The sequence below is a fragment of the Spea bombifrons genome, chromosome 13 (genome assembly GCF_027358695.1).
Source record: "Spea bombifrons isolate aSpeBom1 chromosome 13, aSpeBom1.2.pri, whole genome shotgun sequence".
NCBI lineage: Eukaryota > Metazoa > Chordata > Amphibia > Anura > Pelobatidae > Spea > Spea bombifrons.
Window position 1 is genome coordinate 10,415,341 of NC_071099.1, and position 27,098 is coordinate 10,442,438.

Below are 27,098 nucleotides of genomic sequence, written 5' to 3' on the forward strand. Positions count from 1 at the left end.
AGACCAACCACCTCCCTCCTGAGTCTACTGGTGAGAACTGGTGATGATGGGGGGGGGGTAGTAGTTCAGTGGCTCTCATTGACGGTGTAGCATCTGTTCCTACACATCATAGGGAGGGAGGCTGGTCTGTGGCTCCACTACTCCTTAGCCATCAGTGCCCGTTCACACAGCTTGCACCCAGCATGGTCCACGGCGGACCCTCATACTCACAGCCTGCAAATTAGGGAAAGGGGGTACGTATAATACCCTGTACCCCCAGCAAGAGGATGGGATGCTGTACCGGGAGGTGCACCTTAATTCTGCTCTGTGCTGTACAACTGGTGAGTCTTCTGGGTACTTATTTTATTATTTTATTATTATTATTATTATTATTATTAACCATTTCATTGCCAACAACACACGCGGCTTCGATCCGCTTAACCCCGCAGCCAGTGCAAGGCTTCTGCCGATTGCTCCACTTTTACCACTTTTTTGCACCAGAATTGCATAAACCCACACGCTCCGCTCCCTAACCTGCAGAGCTTACACTCAAAAGTGGGTGCGAGATGATAACGGCCCGGGAACGGCCACATCAGACCAGTCCCTGAATGCGGGACGGAGCCAAAAAGAAATAAAATAAATAAAAGAGCAGAAGTTTATTTACATTTTTTCAATGTTATTTTAAAAAAAATTTTGCTTTTTTGTGTGATTTCTCTTTTGTTGCGTGTGTCGGGCTGCGCCGGGGGCTTTTATGCCATTACCCCGTCTGGGTATTAGGTGGTCGGAGGAATCCGGTTTCTCGGGACCGTTGGGAGAATTTCACGCGTATCTATTTAATGGGACAATAAGGACGCGTGGGGGGAGGGGATCCCTTCTTACAACTTTGCGACCCAGTTTAGTTTTCTCTGTCTCGTGACCGTCAGCTGATTCCGGGGGGTCACCGAAGATAATCCGTGCTAGACGAGTCCGGCATTTAAAAACCTCCCTGCTAAGTAATGGGGTTAGGCTAATGCAAGACATCAAATGGTTAAAAAGTACGCTTCCAATATTATTATTATAATTGATTGATTTATATAGCGCCGTCATATTCCGCGGCGCAGTACAACTGGTGGTCTCCTAACGTGCACAAAAAGGCCACCCAAAATGACTTCACCCCAGCTAGGGTCAGAAAGACCACCGTGAACTATGATAGGTACACAAAACTATATGGTCCAAGGCGAGGGGCTTATCACCGTACAGGACCATCTACGCGTGGTGGTTAATACATGGAGTGGCTTCCCGGAGGTGGCGTTAGACAATATTCTAACATTCCTGGGGTAGACGCGACACGTTCCCAGGGATGAGCTGGAGATCCGTGGCATGCGGGGAATGTCAGAATGCATTTTCATCCCTCGACAGAAATGTTAGGCTTTATAATAATGTGGGTCCAGCTGACGTGGTTTAGGGTGAAACCTTAAAATCTCTGCAGAAACACCACTGAGGGGTAAATCTGCTTCATCTGCCCCCCTGGATGATATTCCTGATCTCTGCATTCATTCTCCGTGTCACGTTTTAGGGTTCTGTGCGTTGTCTTCTGGGCCACAAGGTTCTTGATGGTGGGACGGGGGGCCTTTGGCAAAGACCACTCTCTTCCCTGTAATTTTGGCGTTCTGGTTGCTGCGGAGTACAATTACCATGTCAGCCGGCAGCTTAGATTCCACGTGTTCTACCTGCGTTTTGGTGGCCGGAGACCACATGGAGATCTATTATTGTTATTATTAGTTTATTGTTTTATATAGCGCCATCATATTCCGCAGCGCTGTACAGTGGAGGTTCCATTCATTTTATTTTGCTGATCAGGTAATTTTAAGAGAAGGGGATAAGGTCCCGGTTTCTAGACATCTCCATTGTTTGCACGGAGACGCCGGAGACCCTGTCTTCTGGGTGGTGAGGATGGGGGGTATTGGAGAAGGCGTAAGGAGAATGGGGGGCTCTGGGAGGTTGACTTCCAGGGGGAACATTAAAGTGGAGGGGTTGCCATCAACCATTTTGCTTCCAGCATCCTAGGCTCTCTACTATATGAATGGAACTTGAATAGAATGCCACCTTATTTATTGTAAGTGGTTTTGTTTGCAAGACCCCGTTACTATGGATACGCCAAACCCTTTATAATAAAGTGAGCCTGTGGATGTACATTGGGCGTCAGTACCGCTATACGCTGCAGCTTGTCTCCGCTGCCAAAGCTCTTGGGATCTGTTGGCTTCATCTGCCGGTCCCTCCGCTTGCAGTCACCATGGGTTGTCATGGAAAAGGACAATCTGATCTCCCTGCCCCCACACAGCAACAACCCCCCACACAAGCACACCCCCCTGCTGCCCCCTTTTTATTGTTCCATAGGGGTCTGTGTGCAGGGGGGGGGTTGTAGCCCATCAGAAAGCTCTGACAATACGCCAGCTCAGTACCTTCCGATATAATCAATAACGTTCCATATATGTTCCATATATATATATATACATATATATATATACAATGTATCCATGCTTTGTGATGACAATGTATTCTTTATCATGTACAGATACATCAGAACCAGAATAGTCAGATTATTACAACTATCTTTTTTAAATTTTTGCCCTACCACCTCTATGGGGGCCCTAAAAAAATGTTACAATGTTACATTGACGGTGGTCTTCGGCTCTGAGGGTATCCCACCCTTTCTGCGATAAATTAAAAAAGAAAATCATTAAAAGTAAGATTTCTGGCAGTTTATTAACCCCGTCACTGCAAAGGTCACGGCCTGACCCGATAATTTGCTTGGCCCCTCCGGGAGCAGCCGCCTGTCTCCCAAGTCATTAATACACATTTCATTGTTTCCAGATGGGACGGGGGTCCGTTGGGACGGGGGTCCATTGACGGCAGCTCTGTACCGCAGGGTACTTCCACGATGAAATCTAATCATTCCAAAACAGAACCTGTTTAAACAAAACTATTTATACAGCGCCGGGGAACATGTGGGGTGTACGAGGGGGCACGGGGGGGCAGCAGAGAAAACAGCTTCCAAAATAGCCCATTCTATCCGGCAAATGGACGCCCCAACAGATGGTTCCCTTTCGCCGTCTGTCTCGTCGCTCCAACGTGATCAATTGGGAATCAGGTGCTCCAGAAACAAAAGATGTAGAGGGGCAAAGTGGGATTGGGGGGGGGCTGGTGGGGTTTTCTCTCCGTAAGGTTGAGGGTCCCCTGATTTTAAATATAACGAGCACAAAGAAGCGGCGTGGGCTCTTTATCGCGTTAAAGACTCTGACCACCGCAAGCCTTTTATCTGGGCAGAGTGTCAGCCCTTTGACGAGGAATCTGAATACGGGGGCCACGGACCTCGATCACGGTATTAACGAGCTTGGCGTGTCTCTGGAATACATGCGTTCCCCTTTAACACGCCGGCCTTTATATAATAAGATTTGCAGAAATCTCAGTCGGCGTCGGAAGGAGGTGGTACGGGGGGGGGGCTGGTATCTAGAACATGAGCAGAGGATTAACGAGGTGTGGAAAGGTCACACGCTATGACACCGATAACGTGTATCACGTGGTTTACCGCCTGCCGCTTGCTAATACAGAGGGACATCAGCAGAGGAAAAGAGGGGCATTAGAGGAAGAAAGAAAAGTATTTACCAGGGGAGGGGAGAGGGGCATCAGATTAGTTTATACCCCCCCCGGGATAGCTGCGCCCCCTGCAGGACGGAGTTAAAGCGCACTCAGCTCGGGGCATCCATCACATGTGACAACGGCAGCCTGGAGAGGGTGTTGGGGAAAAAATCTATAAATTGCAAGACCCCAAGTGAGTGTTACCATAGCAACCTCAGCGGGTGACAAACCAATTAAAGTGTATACACCAAAGGTACAGCACTGTGGATATATAGAGAGAGTTCTGCATGTACAGCACTGTGTATAGAGAGAGTTCTGCATATACAGCCCTGTGCATATAGGGAGAGTTTTGCATGTACAGCACTGTGTATATCGGGAGAGTTTGCGGATACAGGACTGTGAATATAGGGAGAGTTTTGCATGTACAGCACTGTGTATATAGAGAGAGTGTACGGATACAGCACTGTGTATATCGGGAGAGTTTGCAGGTACAGGACTGCCACCCAGGCCCATGCATTGGTATTCCGGCCACATTTGCAGAGGGTGGGGGTGGCAGTGCCAGGCTGCAGCTTCCTCTGACTCGGGTGGGTGGTGTGAGTGTTGTACCCCGGGGGGTGAAAGCTGTATGATGAATCTACCCTGAATGTGGACAAGGGCACGGGGACAGATTGATGGAGCTGTCAGAGAGACGGATAGTGCGGGGCAAACGGCATCCATCATGTGCGAACGCGTCCAGGGACACAACCTCCAGCCGGACACTGGAAGCATCGCCGAGCGGCGGATCCCGGCGCTGATCAAGGAGAAAACACGCAAATAAGGACAATGAGCCTGTCTGGAGCAGCTGCTTTATACGGAAATGATCATTCCCCACCCCCATTAAATTATTTCCCATCCCCCCGACACCATATCTACCCCGAAAAAGTATCATTTCATATTAATGAAGGACATTTTCTGCAGGAGCCGCCGATCGGTCGGTACTTTGCCGTTAGTGTTGGTTCCCTAAGTTTTGACTTGATGAATACGGCGTAAAGGATTCCTTTCCCTTCCGTCCCATTTCTTTTACTCGTCCTTCATTTCATCCTCGTTTTCACCTCTCCTTCCCTTCTCTCTCTCTCTCTGTCCTTCTTTCCTCTCTCTCTCTTCTTCGCAGATACTTGAAACCTCCTCACCTCATCCCTGACTCTTTTCTTAATTCTCTTTCTTTTTTTTGTCTCTCTCCAGATATTTGCTCTAGAGCGCCAAGTGTTTGACTTTCTTGGTTACCAATGGGCTCCAATTCTGGCCAATTTCCTTCACATCATCGTCATAATCTTGGGTCTTTTCGGGACCCTGCAGTACAGACCCCGCTACGTGGTGGCGGTAAGTTGACTTTGGGTCCTTTCTTTGTTGGCTTCTTTCCTTGTTACAATTGTTCCACCTAAACCAATCTAGCTCAATAGTTACATCATCATCATACCATTTATTGGCTTTTATAGGGGTTTGGAGAAGACTTTCTCAATTTGGTGAAAGTTCTGAAGTTTCTCTTGAATAGACAGCTTTGACTTTCTTTAAATTTGGATGCATTTAGATTGAGATGATCTTCTGAGGTGTCACTGCGTGTAACACAGACCTTTTCTCTCCATGTATGCGGTAGTACGCGATTTGGGCAGCGGTGTGGGTCACGTGGAACGTTTTCATTATCTGTTTCTACCTTGAAGTGGGAGACTTGTCTAAGGTAAGTGACGACTGAGACAGGGGAGCGAAGGGTTGTTGGAAATTCTATAGAATGACCCCCAAATCCCACCCTGTTTGAAGACACGTGGCTTGTAAATGCACCAGTCCTGGTGGCCCCTGTTTTCTCCTTAAGATTTTTGTTACCTTCCTGTTGTTGGATACATTATGTATCAGATCATTCTTCATCATCGACACTGTTATAAACTAAACTAACCAAGACTTATCGTGCTGCTTGTTGGTGAAGTTGGTTCTCGTTACTACTGTTTACCAAAACTCTCCCATCTGCCATGCTGAGAACGCCTAAAATCGAGGATTGCTCCTTACCCAACAAGGACCGAGGCAGACGGGAAAGGTGTCAGAAGGTCCCTCTCCTCTACTTTGGTCCTTACGACTTAGTAAAGAGTTTCTTAACCCTGTTTAGGTGGAAGAGACTGTCGAGGGGGCTATAAAAATGGTCAGAGTCCTATCCCGAGCATTAGTTTAGTTTGAATTGGCCTTATAGCTGGTGATGCCTTCTAGTAGGCAACATATTCACAGATGACTTGTGGGCTTCAAAGACCTTCCAAGGTACCTTCTTCAGATATAACAATAAGGTCTAAACTACCGAGTTCTTCTCCAAGACTGGGAATACTGTGAGATGATGTGGCTGCTGAGGGGGCTTGTAGGGCAAAGAAGTCCAGCTACTTTGGGCATGATTAACATTAAGCCATAGAACTTCAGAGTTGGTAAGTATCAAGGTTCAATACTTTAGCTCCAAATATACATTTTTGGGTGGCCACCGGAGAGATTAGAGGTTGAGCGACGCCATAGACCTCCTGAAACGCGTCCGATCTGCTCACTGATGGATTCTGTGTTCACTCGTTACAGGAGAGCGACCTCCTAACCTTCCACGTGTCGCAGCATCAGTCATGGTGGAGCGAACATGGACCGGGCTGTGTCAGGAAGGAGGCACCCATCTCAGGCATGGCCGGGCTGGAGAGTCACTCGTATGTGTCGGTGGTCGGCTGTGCCGTGGAGTATCAATACATCGAGGTGTTGCACAGTGCTGTTCAGATCCTACTGGCGGTGAGTACACTCAATGTCTGGGTTAATAGACATGGCCCCATAGACTAGGACCCATGTGATTGATCAGTTCACAGCATCACGGGGGTGGGGGGTTCGGGGGTACATAAGGGTATAGGGGTAACTACAGAGGTCTTGGTCAGTAGCCAACAACACCAAATGGCTTATCTGACCTGACAATTGGGCCATAAACTGCCTTACCCTGACTCACAAGGGACTATGAATGACTCTTTAACCATTTATTGGTCAGCGTAAGATAACTGGGGGATCAGGAAGGAGACTGCATGTCGTAATCACCCCTTTAGCGGGAAGGGGGTTAATTTTTGTTCTGGATTTGTGCAGTTTATATGCCCCCCCCCTTCTCTGTTTGTCTGCAGCTGTTGAATTATTCACAGATAAATGACCTAGAATTGCAGCCTCTGTCTGGACTCCCCCCTCCTGCTCCTCCTTGCCTTTGTGTCTGATTACTCCCTGCCCCCCCCCCCACCCATCCCTTAGCAAATTGCCCTTTTCTGTATAAACCCCCAAGCCCAGAGCAGATCCTGACTGGTACAATGTGCCGTCACCAAGTTATGCCGGATACAACAAAGAAAATTGCATGTCTGTTCCCAAGAACTTACAATCTAATTCTGAATATGCAGATACAGAGCTGTGAAAGACAGCTTTACCTGTTTGTATATTTCTAAAAATGATTGCCCACGGAGAGGGGTAATTAAATATGCATTGTGTATAACGCGGCCGGTAATCTCTTGCACATGCAATTTATATATCTGTTAAGTATTCAGAGCCAGGTGGGTTAGTAACATCTGTCGAATGGTACAAAGTGACTCGCTGTTATATCGCTTGAGCGCTCCGTATTAAATATCCCCCGCGTGTATTCCCAGGCAGCCACCTTCGCCTCCTGATACTGCCTGACTCTGCAGAATTCCTGAAATTAATACCCCCCTTCATACCCACGTCCAGATGTGCGGAGGTCAGGAGCCCTCAGGCGGGCTGCAGGGGGCTGAAAAACCCCCCTCTAAATGTCAAGGGAGTTCCTGGAAACCAAAATACCCCATACCATGCAATATTTATTTATCTCTGAAGCCCCGGCGTGTTCTGCTGACGAGTAAAATGCTGTAGAATATAGAATAATCTTTTAACTCTTATGTTCAGAAGCAAGAATTTCATTAAAAAAATCAAAATGTTATTTTATGGGATCCCTGAGCCCGAGTTCATCTTCTACGATAAAGTTAAAAGAATTTAAGGTTTTGCAATATTTTCTAAGCAGCATTTATAGGCTGGGTGGTGCAAGAACCCATCCCGGCACCTGTTGAGAATGCGTGGCCCGACACACTATGTGACTCTAGCACACAAACACTATGAATGGTGTATTAAAAGATGCCTGGGTTTGGGAAGGTGAAAGACCCCCCCAATGTGTTTTTCCACCAAGAGTAACCGAGCCGGCTCCTTTATGTGGCGAGATAACTCGCTGGCTTTGGTTTCCCGGTACCGGCTTGGTTACATGCCATGTTCTCTCTTGCAGCTCCTGGGGTTTGTATATGCCTGCTACGTCACCAGCGTGTTCACCGAGGAAGAGGACAGCTGTGAGTATCCTCGCCGGGTGACGCATACAACGGATATGTGCCGCGTCGCTCCGGGGCTCCCCCTGGTGGATGGGGACGATGTCTCACCCTGTCTGTCTTTCGGTCAATGACACTAGCCACAGGGCCCTTAGCTTCAGTACTCTGGGGGGCAATGCCCCTGTATTTACCCTCCATAGTCCCATGTACTTTAGTTGCCCCCTCATACTGCTGGAATGCACTGTTCATCTAGTTAGTGGGGTAGTTTGGGGTACATACCCTGGACCTTACAGTTCAGAAATACTGAGGTTTTCTTCTTCTTTTTTTATCATGAGGCATGTTTTTCAGTTCTACACATCATACCCCGGGCCCCCACCCAATGCCCTCCCTACCTCCATCAGAACCTTCATGCACTCCCTGTACACTCTCCCCAGCTCCCCCGTGCGCATTCGGTGACTTGGTCTCTCCCCACTCCCTGCATGTTATCCCTCCATCTCATTGTTTATACTTTTCTTTTGGGAATTTATTTCTTTCAGTTGATTTCATTGGTGGATTTGATCCATTTCCCCTCTACCATGTCAATGAAAAGTCCAACCACCTGCTGTTCAAGCAGAGTTACCTGTAAGTATGAGCAGGACCTGAGAGGAAACGCCAGGAGCTCACAGTATGCGGGAGCTCTGCTTCTCATATAATACAGGAGCTCCGCTTCCTCGCGTTATACGGAAGTTCCATTTACTCTCAGTATACGGGAGCTCCGCTTCTTCATGTTATATAGGAGCTCTTCTTCCTCCATTATCTTACTCCATCAGGAGCCCCTTGTTTGGAGATTACACATTGATCTCACCTTTAATTGTCACTAACGAGCCTTTCACTCCATCTGTCTGCATTTATAATCCACAATCAATCTGAATCAGTTTCTTTTTTCTTTTGTAAATCAATCAGCAGATTGAAGTGGAAGTAAAACTAATAAACACATAGGGAGATAGTGGTCACGCGTGGGGGTTCCTTCCCCCTACGGGGTGATATGCAAATCTGTCCTATTCCTTGGGGAAATTAATGATGTAAAGGATCCACACTGGGCTGTAAGCAAGCCATGCATGGAATAAAAAAAGACCCAAACGAGAAGGAACGTGCCAGCAGGTTCATCTCAAGTTGGGTTGAACCCAATGGCTCTTTTCAAAATTAAAATTGAATATGGTGCCCTGAATGAGACCTGCTGATGTATACAATATATAAGTGGAAGAAGGGGGCTGGCTGGACCCCCATTAGAGAAGTATTTTAATGAAAAAGCACCGTACGGGAGGCTTTTGTTTGTTAGCGGATGAATGGGGCTTGATGCTCATTAGTTTTAATTAATGGGAATTGATTTTGTGTTCAGATTAGATTTACATTGTGAGGTCAGATGAGGAGACAACGTGTCTCATTGTGCAGCTTGGGGTGGGCAAGTCCGACATAACGAGCCACATTTTGGGCTTAAAGGGATTGAGCCAGTCACATTCGGCCTTAGACTGGAGAAACAGTCGGAATAGAACTGAGCACCCCTAGGGACTGCCCCAAATACTAAAAGCATTAAATTAAAATGAGGCAATGGGGCAGTAGTCCGTATTTAAGGTCACAGAATACATTCGGGGCACCCCAATGGCAGACGCTTCTGTTACTACACCGGTGTTTACATACCTCTCTACCTTCAGGCCGGCGTAAGTGACGGAAGGAGAGTCCATCAGCTCAAGCAGGTTCCTACAGACCGGTGGAGGGTTCACCTCTTTCTTTAAATGCCTCACAGACCCTCACCCAACATCCCAAGGAACCAAACGCATATCAGGGGAAGCAGAGGACAACGCTTTGGATTGAAGGACGGTGACCAGGAGATTTCAACCTTGAACGCCTACAGCTTCAAGGATAAAAAAAAAAACTCTTAATAGGCTCTCCTTACTCAACCCATCGTGGAATTCCTCACTCCAGCTCTGCCTGTACATGCCCCTGCAGCTGCGCGATCTTCACTTACATATTTAGGATACGCAGGGTAGGTCTCCCAGTCGGCAGGGCATGGCACATACTACACCGGAAAAATTCAGGGACTTAAGCTGAGCCGGTATTTGGGGGGGGGGTTACTGGTCACATTCACTGTATGTTGATAAAGTTCATTAGATCTAGGGTAAAGCCACCTTGTAGGTGCTGACAAGGAACGGTAAACGAGTTGAGTTAAAGAGTTGAGTTATACCAAACAATAGGTGAACATCAAAGAGGCACTCAACGCACCTATCCTTGGTGCCATCGTCTCCCAGGTTATTGATACTCAAAATATACACTCCATTCCTGTTGCCCACAATAGCCCCACCAAGCGTGGATCCTTCAGATAACTTTCCAGGTGTTGAGTTGAGGCGATCCTGAAGACCTACTGGTGAGACCTATGTACCCGTGGAACGAGAGAGAGAGAGGACGAGCCAGAGTCTGCAGTACCTGAGTGACAAAAGGGACATTAATACTTTAACACAGATTGTTCTTATGTTTAAAAAGCACATTTAGAAGTTTTCAAATATGTAAATAAAAGTTAGAAAAAAAAAAGAAAGAAAAAACTCACTTTTATTTCTTGGTGGCGTCAGACAGGAGGTCTCCCCCTGTGTGTTCTCTTTTAGGGCATGGGGGGGGGAGCACATATTTCAATATATTTTACCCCCTCAAACTCTGCCGAGCATGGGGTGGAGGGTAAAAAGTAGTAGAGGTGGGCATTATACCCCTACAGATATGTACATTAACTATTAGACATGTCATTCTGCTAAAGATATCTAGGTATACAAGATGTTTTAAAGGCAGCAACAGCATAGGCAACCGCCATAAAAGCAAATTGTAATAAATGGGGGCAGTTGAACTCTCCAGACATTTATTAAATGCTTGACCTACATATTTCTTGTAGCAGCCCCATGTGGGGTATCAACAGGGTTATACAATGGACTTGTTCTGCACTCAGTGTCACCCTCTTGTGGCTATGGTGGTGTATTGCAGCTTCTACACAACTACCGCTGCCTGCCTTTAACAGTCCGGACTTCTACTGCAACACAGACGGCTATCATCACAAACTCCAAGAAGCAGCGTAATAAAATATACTTTATTTCAAAATATTCCACAGCAACATTTTTTATATAAATTTTTTATTTTCTTAAACTTAGATTCTTTTTTTTATTTTAGTTTAATACTGTAACCAGCCACCACTAAGGGTGGAGATGCAACAGCCAGGGACTCTTCGCTGGCCAGGTTTAGTGTCAAACTCCACCAAATGGAAGGATCACAGGGTGTCCATTTCCGACCTATGGTACGAAAAGAAGTTGCGTAGAGAGCGGCCCCAGTGATCTGTGGACAGGGAGAGAAACGCTCATTATACACAGCATTCAAAGATACATGGGAGCAGACATGTAACTGGGGGAAAAGTGTTTTATAAGAGGTCCTGTTGGAAAGGCCACCTAATACACACCTGTAGAGGGCATCAGGACATGAAGGCTCTTACGCTGCCCCGGATTACAGCCCGGCAGATAGGGCAGTGCCTTAGGTTAGGGGCACAGTCTGTGCAGACCACCAAGTGCCCGCATGGCACAAAAACCATGGACACATCTTTGTCCATGCAGACTTTACACATCCTCTCCTCCTTCAACCGTCGAAGCTGCTCCTCCATACTCTGAGAGGACTCTGAAAGGAATCGGAATAAGGCAGCGGTGGATATCCAGGTAGGGCTAGTAGCCCTGTTACGTGCGCACTCACCCCTACGCCATTGAAGACGGCAGTGGTCTACTAGGGTCTGTAAATTAGGAATGTATTACGGGAGAGTTACCTGGTTCCTTTTGGCGCTGGACATCGGATCGTTCCCTCTGGGCCGGAACGTCAGTAATCCTGGCAGGTCCTGGAAAGAGTCTGACTTTAAACAACGGCTACAGGGAGCGTGAACATCCACCCCGGTAACGTGCTTCGGTATTGGGATCAGACAGCCATGTTTATTGCACATCTATAGTCTTAAATCAACTTAAATGACGGTCCATGAATGAAGAACTTGTTCTAATCTACATCCGCTTCTACGGAAAGGTTCAGCTTTTATATATTTACATATTAAAGAACCGAGGACTAAGTTGAATAATTTCCAACAAGTTCTATCCAAGTGCTTTTTGAAAGTTGCAGATGTTCCTCCAGATGTTTAAGGCGGTCATTTGGAATCCTGACAGCCGTCAAGTAACCTTAAAAGATAACCAGCCTCAAAACCCCCCCAATACTGCAGCAGCCTCGGATTAAAGTTAAAATCAAGCGATTGCTCAAAGTTCAAGAAAGTTTTAAACGTTGCAGGTTAAGCACCACACGTGGAGCGGAGTTAATCACAGAAAGCCACGAAAAAAAGTTACGGAACAATAATGCAACTCAAAGAGCACCCCAGGAACCCCAACAAAAGCAACGGGAAAGGATACTATGGCTTTACAAATCAAGCTAGATCACCTGTGCCGAAGAAGGAATGCAGTAAGGGCTCCTTGAACCCACGATCAGGGCTAAGCTATACAACAGCCAAGTCCCAGCTCCCACCCAGGCCAACCCTTTGAACAGTTCAGGCTCTGTGTACCTGCGCGGTGCGCTGCAGCTGCCTCCTCTTCTGCCTGAACTAGATCTGTAACGAGTTCAGACACTGAGCTGTATGGGGTCCCGGTCAGCAGGACCCTGCTCTGCACCAAACTGGACACCAAGCTCTGATCAAACCCCATCTGTAGAGCACCCTGAACTATGGACGACCGAAGGAAGGCATCCCAGTCAGGAGAATCTGCAAGGTACCGCAGGCGAGGGGTCAGTCGGCCAAAGCCCAGCTAGAAAGGAGCTTATGGTGCAGCGATAGAACTATTAGAGACCCCCCCAGGGAGAGAGTCCAGACCAGACTTTGTTTTATGGGTTAGAGGTGCTGCCACAAAGGGGGCAAATCCAGACCCCACCAGAAACAAGTGGAAGAGCCTTCCAGCAGAGGTGGGGAATTTAAGAGTGTTCCTTAACACGAGGAATATCATATTCCAGGACATTGTACCAACCAGCCTGGACTAGCATACGAGTCTAGTGAGAAGATAAGACCACACTCATGCTTTTGATTGGAGTGTGGGGAGTGAAGGGGTTAAGAGCCGTCACCAGTGCAAAGCGTTGGCCTTCGTGCCCCATACCCCCCCCCCCAGCAAACACAGAACTCACCAGCCAGCGAAGAAGGACTCGAAACGGAGGGGTGTTGGAAGTCTGGCTGTGGAAAAGAAAAATAAATTAGCCGAGAGATACCGTCCCGCGGCCCCCGGCATTGGCCAAACCTCGTAACAGCCGAGAGCCGGGCTTGTTCTCTTCTGATCAATATAAATACAGACTTAAATAAAAAGACTCACAGAAGCTTCGGGGCTACTGAAATGAGACTCTTGTGCACGGCGCACATACTCCTGTCCCATGGAGTGGACGAGAAATTCACATCTGAAACAAAAAACAAACAATTGTTTGTTTGAAAAAAAAAAAAACTACCACTTTTTACCCACCGTCCTCCTGGATCAGTTTAATAAATCCCTACGGAGCCTTACCTTGGAAACCACTTGGCGTGCTCCCTCCAGGGGTCATCCCCCCTCTCCCAGTTCCACAGTCCCCCATCACAATGGAAACACTTGACTTTATCTCTGTTACCTGCAAAAAGCACAGGGGGGGGGAAACAAGCCAGTCACGGGTTAAATTCCTTTTTTGACGCCTGATAAAGCACCTCTCGGGGCTCCCAGCCTTCAAGCGGAGGATAGGAAGGGGTCCTGCGAGCCGAGAGCCCACCTGCCCCGTTCTGGTGGATTCTTGTTACATTCTCTCCAAGCCAGCAACACAGCTGGGATTATTCTGTATTCACCAGCTGATCACCGCCTGGTATTTTCTCAGCACCTCGAATGACAACAGCGACCTTACAGGGTAAATTCCAGCTACAAACACAACTCTGTGTCATTAACGATAAACCGGCGGCGCAGGGCGGAGGATTCTGCCGAAAAGCCGCACATCGCAGGGACTCTGGACGCCGACGTGTTTTCACGACACACACAGAGAGCCGACAGCCAGACACAAGTATTCGGCAATATTTCTTTACCAAGGAGACTCCTTGGGGGGGGGGGGGGAATCGCTCCTTTCGGTGCAGCACAGGCGATTGATGTGCCCTGTACAAGATTGCAAGCTCTTGGGACCACTACCTACCTGTGTAGAAGAAACCTGCCCGGGCCAGCTGATCAGGGGTCACCCCGGCATTGGGGGGCCAGTCCCTGTAGGTAGCCAGTCTCTCACGTTCCTCCATCATTTCAGGGTATATCGCCTGCCAGGGCCCTTCATCCTCTTCCCCCTCAGAGAGGTGCTGAAACTGTCCAAGGATCTGCCCATCCACAGAGTCCACACCCGCCATCTGGGGCAGATTACCCACCTCCATGCCATGGATAAAAGGGCAGTTGGGAAAAAACTTGCGGTGCTCAGCGTGGGGTCGGTCCTCAGGCTCCCAGCTTCTCAGCACGCCACCACAGCAGAAGCACTGCACCCTATCCCCAGGACCCAGGTAATAGAAGCCAGCTCGGGCAAGCTCTGCCAGGGACAGGTGAGGGGCCCCCGCGGGCCACAGTCTGAAGCTCCGTAATCTACTTGTTTCACTGCGCATGCTGGGGGTTGCCAGAGCTGGGGGCTCAGGGAGCAGCCCCGGGGGGCTCCAAGAGTCCAGGACCCTGCTGATCACATCCTCCGCGCCGGACATGGTCAGTGTGCCGAGGCAGCGGTTGGGCAGAGCTCTGTGTCTGCTCAGGTGGTCCCAGCGGTTCATCCTCAGCAGCACGGGGGCTTCTGGAACAGGACAGGAGACAGTCAGCAGCTGGGGACACAGACCAGGCATTGGGCAACATCAGGGTCACAAGAGACAGGGGAGGGGGGCGACCTCTGGGTCACAAGAGACAGGGGAGGGGGCCCGGAACGGTTAAAAGAGCGCGAGAGACGGGATAGAATGTGACAAAGCCCAGGGCGATGGGAGGGGCAGGATCACGTTCAGAAAACAAAAGGGTGCATCAGCGTGATCAGGGCAAGTAACCAGAGCTAACAAGCCGGATGGTGGCACCAATCAGGGTAGGCTAGTGAAACCCCAGCTGGGGCAAGTTCAGAACAGTGACCACCATACCTGGGAACTTTTAAAAGTGACCCAACACAGAATCCCACTGGAAAGCCTTGAGTGCACAGATCTCACCACTCCACTTGCAGTAATCAAATGGTTAAGACACTAAATATTGGTAGGTGGTGATCTATGCTGCAGAGCTCCCAGATAACGCCATAAAAGCTGTGCACCCCCCACCCACAGATATGATCATTACACCAAGGGATGGGGTATTACACGTAAGGGGACACTCACCAGCACAAGGAGGGGTTATACAGCACCGGCTAGCAGGAGATTGGCATGTACCGGGTTCCAAGTTTCCAGTAAACCGAGAACCTGCACAGAAAGTACTAAACTTAATAAAGATTAACTACCTGGACCATAACCAACCCAGCCGGACCAACAATACCCTCAGAAGAACGTATTAACCCCCAGCTTTGATACAGCAGAGACCAAGAATCCTCAAGCCAGAGCGGAAAAAAACAGATCCTGGTCTCCTAGTTGGCAGCCAAATATACCTCTGCCTTACAAGCACCAAACGCCACCTACCAAATAAACAGCAACCCTTAACGCGCACACCACTCCCAGGCAGGCACCTAACAGCCCCCCCACACCACCCAACAACAGACTATACAAACCCTCGCTTTGTAGAATAGGAATTGCCCTCCTTACAGGACTCTTATATCAGCTTTGCACACCCATGTGTGATATATTCCTTAATTAGACACCATTAACTCTTCGCCTCCAGGGGTCCATTTACTATCTCCAGAAACCGATAGATAACTGTACTAGCGTTTATACAAATCGGAGGACCCATCACTTCAGGGCGCGCCAGAAAAAGGGGTCCCAGTCCACACTAGGCTCACACCGTTATCCCATGAGACCATGTTGGCTGCAGTCCATTTACTCCCAAACCAGGGCTGCTACATTCATGTCCTCAAAGGACAGACCAGGTTTTCAGGACGGCGCTTAGCGTGCTGCTCGACGACACTCCACGTAAATGATTTTGCCCTCTGATGGCTGCCATTCTTGATTATTCTACTGGGACAGAACATGCATAACCAATGACGTAATCACATGACGTTTTCCGGACATAGTAACGTTAAGATTCTAGTAGAATATCCCCAAACACGCAGGGCGCTGGAACATTAAAATGCGATATACTTAACGTTCTGCATATGGAACATCCAACCCTTTAATATTAATAATGATTTGACGAGGCGGGTATTAAAGGGATAGTCAGCATGATGTGGACCCCACTGAGGCATTCTTTTTTTTGCGGTAGGACTGAGGACTGAACCCCATTGAGCCTCAGAGCAATGCTAAATGATAAAAATAAACCCAAAAAAAATAGATAATAAAAAATTAGTGTCTGTCGCTTTAAAAAAAATACAACGGCCTGTAGAATATTTCGCACATTGGCTCCAGTTAATAATGTACGTTAACGAATATGGTATATTTCATATGCTTGGATTTCAGTATTCTGAGGTTTCCAACTTTTATACAGTTTATCACCCCCCCCCGTGATGGGAACGACCTGTACCCCAACTGGGTACACCCGCCAAACCTTGCTTCCTCCGCCCCATGGCCACCAGTGATTAACCCCTTCACCACCAGACAAGACCAGCACTACAGAAGAGAGGATGCTGGCCGGAGCAGAGCTACACAGGGTGGCTATTGTCCTGAAAAGGCCAATAAGTGATCATAGCACAAGCCACAGCTCTTCAGGAACCTCGGCGGCGCTGTAGTATACAGAAGTATAGCAATACAGAGCTCTACCGCACCGAGGCTTGAGGTAAAATAGGGACTGTTTATTTGGGAAACACATGGGCTTATATATATAGGTTAGGTGAGAAACAAACCATAAATCATGTCCACATCTCCCCACCCAGCACCACATTTATGCCACCGAGCCCCGCAATGTCCGTATTAGTATAACTTTAGCCGTCGTTCTCGGGGTACCGATGGATAGCTCAGGGTCTTGGGCATATTATGTCCAAAGAGCGTCTCGAAGGGCCCCCGAGCGGCAACAGTTCAAAGTTTCCCCTGGACGGACCGCGAGATAGCCGGTGTGCGTCCCTCTCCTGGCAGTCCCGGCAACCGGGGATCTGTAGGAGTCCCCCTCTCCGAACCACCCCCCCTGGTCTGTACCTCACCCCCCGTGGGTTAACTCCATGAAAGGGGTGCTCCAGTGGGGTTGATGGTGTCCAGGCAATACAGGGTTAAAGTCCGTGGCCAGGGCATGTGGAATATGGACAGGGCAGTACATGAGGGGAACAAAAAGCACAACAATAATCACACATACAGACTAATGAAACAATAGCTACTACAGGCAGCACTTATTAACCCTGGGCCGTCACACCCCCAATTGTCAGTAAAATGCTGGTAGGGTGGGGACCCCGGGTAAAAGCCACAGCCCCACTTATGTAGCACCGACTAATCATTTCTTGGCTGTGCCTGCGCCATCATTATCAATTCGTATTTATCGATTCAATAAAGTGCAGCATTTCCTACGGAGCAATTACTCGGCTGCCGCCCGCTTCTCTTTTTGCAGCACCTGCTGTAAAGTGAGACCCTTGGGATTGGTATTATATCTGCCTTCTAGATCACACCTGCCTACTGTAACAGTCACTCAGGGCCTTTTATGCACAGCAATGAGGAAAAGCAGACAAAGGGGACCTTGCCCAGAGGTATTTACATATCTGCCCCATCATATCACAGTTATTAAGGCACTTTGCCCATGGTGGGGCTCTTATGTGGAGTGAACGTTAAGGAGACATTGTTGGTTGATTGTGTCAGGAACGACATGATAGTATGCGGCCGCTTTTTGTCGTATTTATGTTGTAACACGAGCCTGGTGATCACCGCTTCAGAGCTCAGCAGCCACCATGTGACAGGGCCCTCTAATGGCGTCACTTCCCGCCCCACACTCGTAGGTCTCGCCCATGAGTACGTCACATCCGCTCAGATGCCGCGCACACGGCCGCTGTCTTGTACGGCGCATGCGTCCTCCTCTCCGTTCCCGGCGTGCACTGCGCGGGCGCTGACGTCAGCCGCACTCTACCCAGTCTTCGCCGCCATTGGTGAGAGTGGTTCCTGCTAAGTCCCGGGCCTGAACCGAGCGAGAGAGCGGGCCACGGCCTTCCCTAGCCCACACAGCGGACCGCGGCCTTCCCACAGCCGGCACAGTTAATCACATCTCGACAGCTTCCAGCCGCCTGCCCTCAGCCACCGCCCGCGGCCTACAGCCAGGAGCCCGGCCTGCCCAGCGCTCCCACCCCTCTCTACATGAATGATGTCTGCCACAAGCGTGGACCCGCAGGTGAGGCCCCCACATCCGCCGCAGTCCCGGCCCCTGTGCATCTGGCGGCTTCCATTAAACATCTGCCTTAGGCCGGCTTTTCACCCGTGTATCTAGCCTGGGCCTTTCTCTACTTCCCTTCAACATCTGCCACAGGCCGGCAAGTGATTTTTACATCCCCGCCAAGCCGGCTACCCCGAACTGAGGCTTGCTCATCGCATCTGCCCCTGATACCCGCTTTAAGCTGACCCCTGCCCTTTATATCCCCCCGAGCCGCCTTCTCATCACATCTCTGCCCCCCCTCCCGGGGTAAGCCTATATTTGCCCAGAATGCCTCCCATCTGTAACGTCACTATCTGCCCCATGCTGGCACCTGCCCCAGTGCTGAGTGCCTCCCCCTGATTGTCTCCCCAGGTCTGGTGCTTGGTAGTCGCAGGTTTTTATGCCTATCCGGTGACATGCCGGCCCTTTCGCTCCTCTCCCTGTTCTCCCTTTTCTTCTGCGTTCTGTTTATCTTCTGTTAACGCGGGGTTCTGCTCACTCACATTCTGCACCCCAGTTTTATTTTAGTCTCCCTGTTTTATAAGAATAGTGGGATAGAGATTATGCAGGAAAAGAGGGGTCCGGTCGGAGTATAGAGGACAAAGGAAGAGGGCGACCAGAGGATGAGGGAGCGAGTGGGTTCGTCCGGGGGCGGGAGGGTGTGAGAGCGGATGTGGTCAGACCAGAGGATGCAGGAACAAGGGGGAAGGATGGGTCCGACCAGCGGCTTCGAGAGTAGAGGGGGTCTGAGTGTAGGAGATGGGGTCAGTTAAGAGGAGGCAGGAACATGGGTTGTGAGAGGGTAGCAGTCCAGAGGATTCAAAGGGATGGGTTCGGGGCGGGGGATGTGGGAGGGGACAGGGGGTTCAGGGCAGAGGATGTGGGAGGGGACAGGGGGTTCGGGGCGCAGGATGTGGGAGAGGACAGGCGTTTGGGGCGGAGGGTTCAGGGTGCGTGGGGACATGGGTTTGGGGGGGAGGATGCGGTAGACGAGGGGACGTGTGTTCGGGGAGTTGTGAGTGTCGAGGGTACATGGGTCTGACCAGAGAGTGCATAGAGGGTTTTAAGAAAGAATGGAGTGTTTTTAAGGGAGGATCGCCGTAAGCAGATAGCAACTGGATGGACAGAGAATGAGCGAGTTTTAAGGTTCAGATCGGAAGCTGGTGTAGCGGGTGCAGAAGTGGAATAAACATGGAGGAAGAATGGGATGGATGAGGGGCATAGAGTACAAACAGGGCTCAGGAGGGGAGTGGGAAGGGTATGGGATGGAGAGCCGAAAGAGACACAAAACTCAGGTGATTAGAGCATGGGAGACAAACGATAGAGTATGGTGAGAGAATAGTAACTGAGGAGCCAAATAAAGAATTAGAAGGACCGGAGAGCAAATAGAAACTGGATGGGCGGGGCAAAGGGCAGGTAAATGATAGGATTGGACGGTAGTCAGAAGGTGGGCACCCAACAAGTGTTATCCTTTCTGCCCCAACTAGCCTCACTTTTATCAGCCCCCCCCCATATACCATTCCGTGGCGGGGGATGAGAGTCCTGCTTCCGTTGTTATTCCTTCATTCCTGGCTCTTCGGCCGCAGCACAAACATATATTTCTTCATGGAATTGTCTTGTGGTATTTGTGAGAATTTTCTCTAGTGCTGACCTAATTTATTTTTTCCTTTTGTCTGAACAGAGACCAAAAGGACAAGACAGTAAAGGTAAGACTTTGATCATCTCTCCCTATAATGCCCCTTAAACCCCCAGCCGCAGACCCCTAAACCGAGTTATCATGCAAATGGCGGGCCCTTTAATTGTCCAGGAATTTGGCATTAAAATAGTTGAATACTGGGTTTATAAAAATATTGTATTGGTTTGGAAGTAATACATTATTCATTCGACTAACAAAAAGATCCTTGGAAGGCATCAACAGTTTCTCATTTCCATATATTCAAATGTGGCGTTCAGCAATAGCAAGCGCACGTTACCTGTCCGGGGTACGGCGTGATGGATGGCTGCTTCGGCTCAAACGTTCGGTCACGTTTAATAGGATTTTCCACTGTGATCAGCATTTTTATTTTTAATGGCAGGACTGCTTTGCATAAGACCAAGAAATCGAGCATGGCTGCCAATTAGCAGGGAACATAACCCAAGAGGCTCTTTAATGCGTATGTTCCACGACGGGCCCTTCTCCGCTCCTGTGGGAGAGATGGACCCGTGAAACGGCCTCTATATCGATGTTTGGTGGTCCTATTTCTTTAATGTAAATATCTAAACACGCGTTTCGCTGTAGTTTGACACACAGGGGGTGTTCAGAGCGTCACTAAGTCACATGATGCGGGTATTCTAGTGAAAAACTGAGGGTCAGGTCTTCTGTGTGAAATTAAGCATTGCTATCACTGAGTTAGTTTGCAAACTCAATTTCTCCCCCCCCAAAGTTTTTCCACTAGGGCGCTCAAACAATGATCTTATTTCAGTTCAAAACGGATCCCTGCACCAGAAGGACAGCGTCCATGATAATGACTTCGAGCAGTATCTCTCAGGACAGTCCAACCAGGTATTTCTTCTGTCTTATGTTTTTAAATGCCGGGTTAGCCGCCCAGCTCTGCAAATCCTGTGATGGAGAGTAATTTGTGTACAGCATTGCCTGCGATCCGCGTATTTAAACCGGTTTCCCCGCATGCGCTGCTAGCAGAGACTGTATTAGGAGACCTCAGCTCGGTCCTTGAGGATCCCAAAGAGAGAAATTAATTTTCGGCCCTGTAAAAAAATAAATACCATGGAGTTCATTCATGCTGAAAGCCTCGAGCTGCTACCCCTGCCGCTTCTGTGCTATACACTACTGGGTACGTTATAAATGCTGTTTACATGACAGAGCCTTAGATTCCTGGATGTATTTCTATGAACCTGATCATTGGTTAATTAGGGAGAACAGTAATTTTAGTAGCAAGCTTGGTCAGATACCAATTGGTTTTTGATGCTGTCTCCTAACCCTTTGTCGTTCTCGCTTATAAATTTGCCCAATGCTGAGTGGAATCATTAGACTGCTCATTGATCCGAGGGGGTGATGGGTGGATCTTTGTTTTTATGGACGTTAATATTTCTCATTGTCCTGATTCTTTATCTTGTTCATACAGCTGTTGACCATCCTTTATATATTTTTTCCCGTCAGAGTAACAGCTACCCTTCCATGACGGACCCGTATCTCTCCAGTTACTATCCTCCGTCTATTGGCTTCCCGTACTCCCTCAGTGAGGCACCGTGGTCAACTGGTGGAGACCCTCCAATCCCGTACCTCACCCCGTATGGACAACTCAGCAATGGAGACCATCACTTCATGCATGACGCCGTTTTCGGCCAGCCAGGCGGTCTGGGGAACAACATCTACCAGCATCGCTTCAATTTCTTCCCGGAAAACCCTGCCTTCTCTGCCTGGGGGACTAGCGGTTCTCAGGGACAACAGACCCAAAACTCTGCCTATGGGGGCAGCTACAGCTACCCACCGAGTTCCTTGGGGGGCACAATAGTCGATGGACAGACTGGGTTTCACAATGAGACTCTCAATAAAGCTCCGGGTATGAACAGCATTGAGCAGGGCATGGTGGGTCTTAAGATTGGCAGCAACGTCAGTGCTTCTGCGGTGAAGACTTTAGGATCTGTGGTCAACAGTGTAGGGATGCCAAGTGCCCTCACTGGCAATGGGGGCACCAGTATAAGTATGCCACCCTCCAAACCGACCTCCTGGGCAGCCATAGCCAGTAAACCTGCCAAGCCACAGCCCAAAACAAAAACTAAGCCCGTGACCATAATCGGAGGGGCCCTGCCACCGCCTCCCATCAAACATAACATGGACATAGGTACCTGGGACAACAAGGGGCCCGTGACTAAGCCCCCCATGCCTCAACAAATACCGTCCCCTCAATCCATCTCTCAGCCTCAACCGCAACAACAGCTGTTGCAGCCCATCCCTGCTCAGCCCCCTCCACTTTCTCAGCCCCCTTACCAAAATCCTCCACCACCCCCTCAGCAGCCGCAGCCCCCGCAGAACCGCTGGGTTGCCCCTCGCAACAGGAATGCTGTCTATGGGCAAGGTGGCGGTTCCGACGGGAACCCGTTGGGTGGTGCTCAGCCTCACTCTGTTCCTGGCAGCGATTCGCACCCAGTTCTGGAGAAGCTGAAAGCCGCCCACAGCTACAACCCTAAGGACTTCGACTGGAACCTGAAAAATGGCCGCGTGTTTATCATAAAGAGTTATTCTGAGGATGACATCCATCGTTCCATCAAGTACTCGATCTGGTGTAGCACGGAGCACGGGAACAAGCGTCTGGACAGCGCTTTTCGCTCCATGAACGGCAAAGGTCCTGTCTACCTGCTCTTTAGCGTCAACGGCAGTGGACACTTCTGTGGGGTGGCAGAGATGAGGTCTCCTGTGGACTATGGCACCAGTGCTGGCGTCTGGTCTCAGGACAAGTGGAAGGGCAAGTTCGATGTCAAGTGGCTGTTTGTCAAGGACGTCCCCAACAACCAGCTCAGGCACATCCGCCTTGAGAACAACGACAACAAACCCGTCACAAACTCCCGAGACACGCAGGAGGTGCCCTTAGAAAAAGCAAAACTGGTGCTTAAAATCATTGCCACTTACAAGCACACGACCTCCATCTTTGATGACTTTTCTCATTATGAGAAACGGCAAGAAGAGGAAGAGGTCGTGCGCAAGGTAATTCCCAAACCCGACTCTTGCTAGGCATGGGTTCTGGTGTCAGAGAAACGCGGTGCCAATTCTTTCCTTCACGGGAAATGGGAATATGGTCGGGAAACAAATCTTTGCTTAAAGAAACAATATAGTCCCCCAAATTGTGTTTGTTTTTTAATGCATATTGGCATCTATTTTGCATGGACTCTGTTCTTACTACCCGCAGATTGGAGAAAACATTCTGTTATTGTTAAAAAATTAGATTTCACTTTTTTTTTTAAACCCTTTCCCAGCTGTCTGTACTGCACACTTATTTTGCACATGCTCAGCAGCACTCTAATTGAAGACCAAGACAGCAGCCAATCACACGTACGCTAGCAAAACATCAGTACATGTGATTGGCTGTCTGGTCACATGACTAGAATGGACGTTCTGCTGGCCACGTGCAGGAAGTGTACCGGCGGAGGCGGCTGTGGGAGCGGCTAAGTAAGACGGGTCTCGTTTCCCGACTCCAGATAACGAAGTAACGGCGGCACCAATTCTCATGCAGTGAAATCCGCTGCTGTCCATGCAAAATGGACTCTGATACGCATATAATATAAATAGTGCTGTTCTTATGGTGTCTGTCGTAGCGCAGTAAATCAGCAGAATATTTCTAGGTAGACGGTGTTTACTCCTCCTTTGTGTATTGCGTTCCCTTGTGATTTATTTTTTTTTCTCAACATTTTTTAGGTGGATATTTGAAACTGTAACTGTTCCCTCCTGTATAAAGATAGTAATCCTTAAATATAGGGCCGGCTTTTTTTTTTATTAAACATATGATGAAATATGTTGGTGAAAATCCTGGGACTTTTAATTGTATTGCCATCCCTGAGCTTTGTAGTTTCCATTCTGGGTGCGTTCTGATTGGCTGTTTTTTTTTTTACCCCCCCCCGTGGAACTCCTGTAACTTTCTTTCTCTTAAAGGCTGTCGCAGAAGCCTAAGCGGGGAAAACCCTGCATTCTCCTACATCTTCAGGCTTCTCTGTTTCTAGTTAATTGTGAAATTCCCCATTTTTTTTTTTGTTAGAAAAACCTATATAATCGGGTTTTTATCAGCCAGGGTGTGAGGTCTGACCCCCAAACGATACAATGAGACCACCAGACACTTATAACCAAAAAAATAAAATCTATAACTTACATATTGCTCTGTTTATCATTTTACCACTATAATTTTTAGCTCTGAGCTTACACGACGGATGTACACCCAACATCCAGAGCGGACAGGAAATAATACATTAAGCGTCGCTGTTCTTGCATTAAGCGTCGGGGTCTCCGAAAAAATCCTGCCGGAACTAGAGAGATCGCGACGCCTTCAGTGTAGGTCGAGGCCGGCAGCTCCTCCGGAGAAACCAGATCGTCTGTTTCCGGCTCTGAAAGAGTTAACCAAGTCAGCTGTACCCCTTTTTTATTAATAAAGCCTATAAAATAAACGTATGGTTTGGCAGCTGAGCTGTTGCGTCACGTGACTCCTTGGCATGAGTTTCAGAGCTTTCGGGGGTCTTGCTCTTTGTTCTCCGGCCCCCGGCGTCCGGATTATTGGCAGGTAGCCCGTTTGCGTGGCATGTTAGATGTGGCATGTGATAGTCCCCTGCGCCCGATGTGTTAAACTCCTTGGAAGTATTGAGCCATAGCGCCACCTTTTTATTTTATCCGTGACTTATTTATTATTTTGTCTGCTTATTCCTAAATTTTGTGTTTCTGACCCAGATTTACATAAATGGCCTCTTCGGGGCTTGGCACGTACCCTCTATCATAGGGCTTGGTTAAGAAAGCGGCTCTGTTCTCTGCCGGGTGGTAATTGCCGTCAAAAAGCTTCACCCCCCCCCATCTAAAAATGTTTTTTTTTTTTTTTCTCCTTCATGTTATATTGGTGGCTTTTGCCTAAAGTCTCCATCAAATTACTATTTTCTTTCTATTGAACGTGACGTCCCCCCAATAAACTTTCAGCTCAATGATGTTCTGCGAGCTCTTGGAGTAACGTTGCCGCGGCCGTCGGTAGATTCGCTGTTAATCTGATCTTCTGATGCGATATGTTAATTAGCAAATAAATCTTTCAAATACCAAATGTCTATAGAATCCGTTACTTTTCTATTTACACAAATCCTTCCGCATATACGGTGGTCAACCCAACCCCCCCCTCCTCGTGTAACAGACACCACGCGAATGCTTTTTATACCAATGAGAAAAATGTCATGCTGGGAGTTGGGGGGGGCCGGTTGAATTTATAGAAATATAAAGCTATTAAAAATAAAGCTTTGTAATAGAAATGTGAGATAATGCGGTCGGATGTTCTTGGCAGCCAAACGCTTCATATAAAATATAACATATAATCACACCTTATCTGTGTAAAGAGAAAAGTGTTTGGTTCCTGTGCTGTGTGATTATTCCTCCCCGCTAACGTTAAACTCAGCGGTTCAGGCAGCCCGTAAGATGACCTGATAATGCTGGCTCTGCCACGGGCAGAGATGCGCCTTCCTAGAGATTAATTCTTATTATCCCTGAAACGCAGACCGCTGCGGGTTAATTAATGAAGCGAGCTGCGATGGAACCAAGTCTCTTAAAGCCTCAATGCTGTATTTTATAAGGGGAAAGCTGTCGGGGGGCCCAAACATGCAGCAGATCGGAACATGTATGCGTACAATGCATTTTTGAGCTGCAATCACACGGGGGTGGGGGGGGTAGTTTGCGTGTAACAGGCGAGTACATGCAAGAGGAACCAGTTTATGCGGTGAATTGGTGATCGTACTGGTTGTAGAGCCGTTATGATCGGGGATGATCGGGGGGATAACGAATCGAGTCCCGCTGTTACCCGCCTGGAGTTGCTGTCATCGTATAGTTTTGTCTGTCCTCCGATGGAGTCTTTGGTGGAAGGCGATACCTTTTTCATTGGTATGAATCATCACATAAGCTTTGGGACTTCGTTCCTCTTAAAGAAGAGGCTTCCTGAGTCCTGAAAGCTTATGGGACCCCCTGTGTTTTTCTCCAAAAGATATCCCTTCCACCTGAAGACCCCCCCCCGCGCCGTCTCTCGGACCCGTTCTTTTATCCCGATGCTCTGCGTCCGCCTGTCTTAACGGCCTGTCATTTCTCTCCTTGCAGGAACGCCAGACCCGAAGCAAACAATAAGGATTCCGCTTCATCTTTATGATTAGAACTGATCTAAACAAACAAAAAAACAAAGGAAAAAAAAAAGTAACTTTTGGGGAGTGATAAAAAGAACTCAAGATTTAAAACAAATTTGTGGTGCAGCCTGTAGGCTTGGGGACTGAATCGAAGCTTTGAGCATCTATGTATCGTCTAACGCAGGCTACAAGCAACCTGTCACCCTCCCTCCCTCATCATTATTATTTTTTGTCCCTTTTTTTATTATTCTGGCCAGTTTACATCAATTTCCCTCATTATACACCCGTAGTTTATACAAGTGTACTCGGCCCCCGACTCCCTTCCCTCTTACCCTCCGTACTCTCTGTATTTGCCCTGAAAACACAAAAAAAGTCAGACTGCCCCATTATAAGCAGGACGTACTCCAAAGATTGAGGACTTATTATACTTTTTATTTTTTCCCCCTGTTTTTTTTTGAATGAATCCCCTTCATTACAGAAACGATCGTTGTGTCATCCTGTGAAATGAGAAAAATGCAAATTCTGCAACCCCCCCCCCCAAATACTCGTAATCAATGTCACTTAAACCGTAACGGCTTCTGTCTATTTACACGTTTTTTGGTTTTATTTTATTTTTTTCTTAAACCATGTTCCGGAGGGCCGGGGGGGTCTGAGGGATCCGTTGTTACCTGTGCTTGGTTTGATCTTAACCTTTTGAGGCCAAAAGGACTGACGACGTACTTTTGACGCCGCCTTCTGGCTCTTGGAAAGGTTAAATCCGATGGATTTTGTGACAATCCAGCCAACAAGGTGGCATCCCATTGGTCGCCTTCAGAACGACGCTTATAAGAGTCCGTTT

General features: G+C 48.4%; 3 protein-coding genes across 5 annotated transcripts; 2 read left to right on the plus strand and 1 right to left on the minus strand.

Moving 5' to 3' along the window:
• Positions 1 to 57: 57 nt before the first annotated feature.
• Positions 58 to 9,844, plus strand: NKAIN4 (sodium/potassium transporting ATPase interacting 4). Of its 2 annotated transcripts, XM_053453528.1 has the most exons (7): positions 58 to 320; positions 4,819 to 4,956; positions 5,231 to 5,311; positions 6,178 to 6,375; positions 7,898 to 7,958; positions 8,471 to 8,555; positions 9,626 to 9,844. In XM_053453528.1, the coding sequence occupies exons 1-7, from the start codon at positions 267 to 269 to the stop codon at positions 9,633 to 9,635; spliced, it is 627 nt and encodes a 208-aa protein (XP_053309503.1). In that variant the 5' UTR covers positions 58 to 266; the 3' UTR covers positions 9,636 to 9,844. The 2 variants fall into 2 exon arrangements, with proteins under 2 accessions (XP_053309503.1, XP_053309504.1); XM_053453529.1 differs by lacking the exon at positions 8,471 to 8,555.
• A 1,177-nt stretch (positions 9,845 to 11,021) lies between these two features.
• Positions 11,022 to 14,907, minus strand: BIRC7 (baculoviral IAP repeat containing 7). The gene is made up of 8 exons (XM_053452743.1): positions 14,148 to 14,907; positions 13,505 to 13,604; positions 13,319 to 13,400; positions 13,137 to 13,182; positions 12,529 to 12,723; positions 11,758 to 11,826; positions 11,404 to 11,615; positions 11,022 to 11,282 (listed from the first exon to the last, which is right to left on the minus strand). The coding sequence occupies exons 1-7, from the start codon at positions 14,821 to 14,823 to the stop codon at positions 11,416 to 11,418; spliced, it is 1,368 nt and encodes a 455-aa protein (XP_053308718.1). The 5' UTR covers positions 14,824 to 14,907; the 3' UTR covers positions 11,022 to 11,282; positions 11,404 to 11,415.
• A 3,220-nt stretch (positions 14,908 to 18,127) lies between these two features.
• On the plus strand, positions 18,128 to 26,318 carry YTHDF1 (YTH N6-methyladenosine RNA binding protein F1). 2 transcript variants are annotated; one of them, XM_053453291.1, is made up of 5 exons: positions 18,128 to 18,397; positions 20,100 to 20,124; positions 20,842 to 20,960; positions 21,576 to 23,120; positions 26,238 to 26,318. In XM_053453291.1, exons 1-5 carry the CDS (start codon positions 18,368 to 18,370, stop codon positions 26,262 to 26,264), a joined length of 1,746 nt encoding a protein of 581 aa, XP_053309266.1. In that variant the 5' UTR covers positions 18,128 to 18,367; the 3' UTR covers positions 26,265 to 26,318. The 2 variants fall into 2 exon arrangements, with proteins under 2 accessions (XP_053309266.1, XP_053309267.1); XM_053453292.1 differs by having other exon boundaries at positions 20,881 to 20,960.
• Positions 26,319 to 27,098: the final 780 nt, after the last annotated feature.

Bases quoted from the DNA above. Each gene is read 5' to 3' on its own strand.
- NKAIN4 (XM_053453528.1), top strand. From the start codon at position 267: ATGGGATGCTGTACCGGGAGGTGCACCTTAATTCTGCTCTGTGCTGTA. The intron at 321-4,818 runs GTGAGTCTTCTG...GTCTCTCTCCAG, and splicing joins TGCTCTGTGCTGTACAACTG to ATATTTGCTCTAGAGCGCCA. The intron at 6,376-7,897 runs GTGAGTACACTC...TCTCTCTTGCAG, and splicing joins CTGTTCAGATCCTACTGGCG to CTCCTGGGGTTTGTATATGC.
- BIRC7 (XM_053452743.1), bottom strand. From the start codon at position 14,823: ATGCCTGGTCTGTGTCCCCAGCTGCTGACTGTCTCCTGTCCTGTTCCA. The intron at 13,401-13,504 runs GTAAGGCTCCGT...TTTTTGTTTCAG, and splicing joins CACGCCAAGTGGTTTCCAAG to ATGTGAATTTCTCGTCCACT. The intron at 11,616-11,757 runs GTAACTCTCCCG...GATTCCTTTCAG, and splicing joins CCAGCGCCAAAAGGAACCAG to AGTCCTCTCAGAGTATGGAG.
- YTHDF1 (XM_053453291.1), top strand. From the start codon at position 18,368: ATGATGTCTGCCACAAGCGTGGACCCGCAG. The intron at 20,961-21,575 runs GTATTTCTTCTG...TTTTCCCGTCAG, and splicing joins TCTCAGGACAGTCCAACCAG to AGTAACAGCTACCCTTCCAT. The intron at 23,121-26,237 runs GTAATTCCCAAA...CTCTCCTTGCAG, and splicing joins AGGAAGAGGTCGTGCGCAAG to GAACGCCAGACCCGAAGCAA.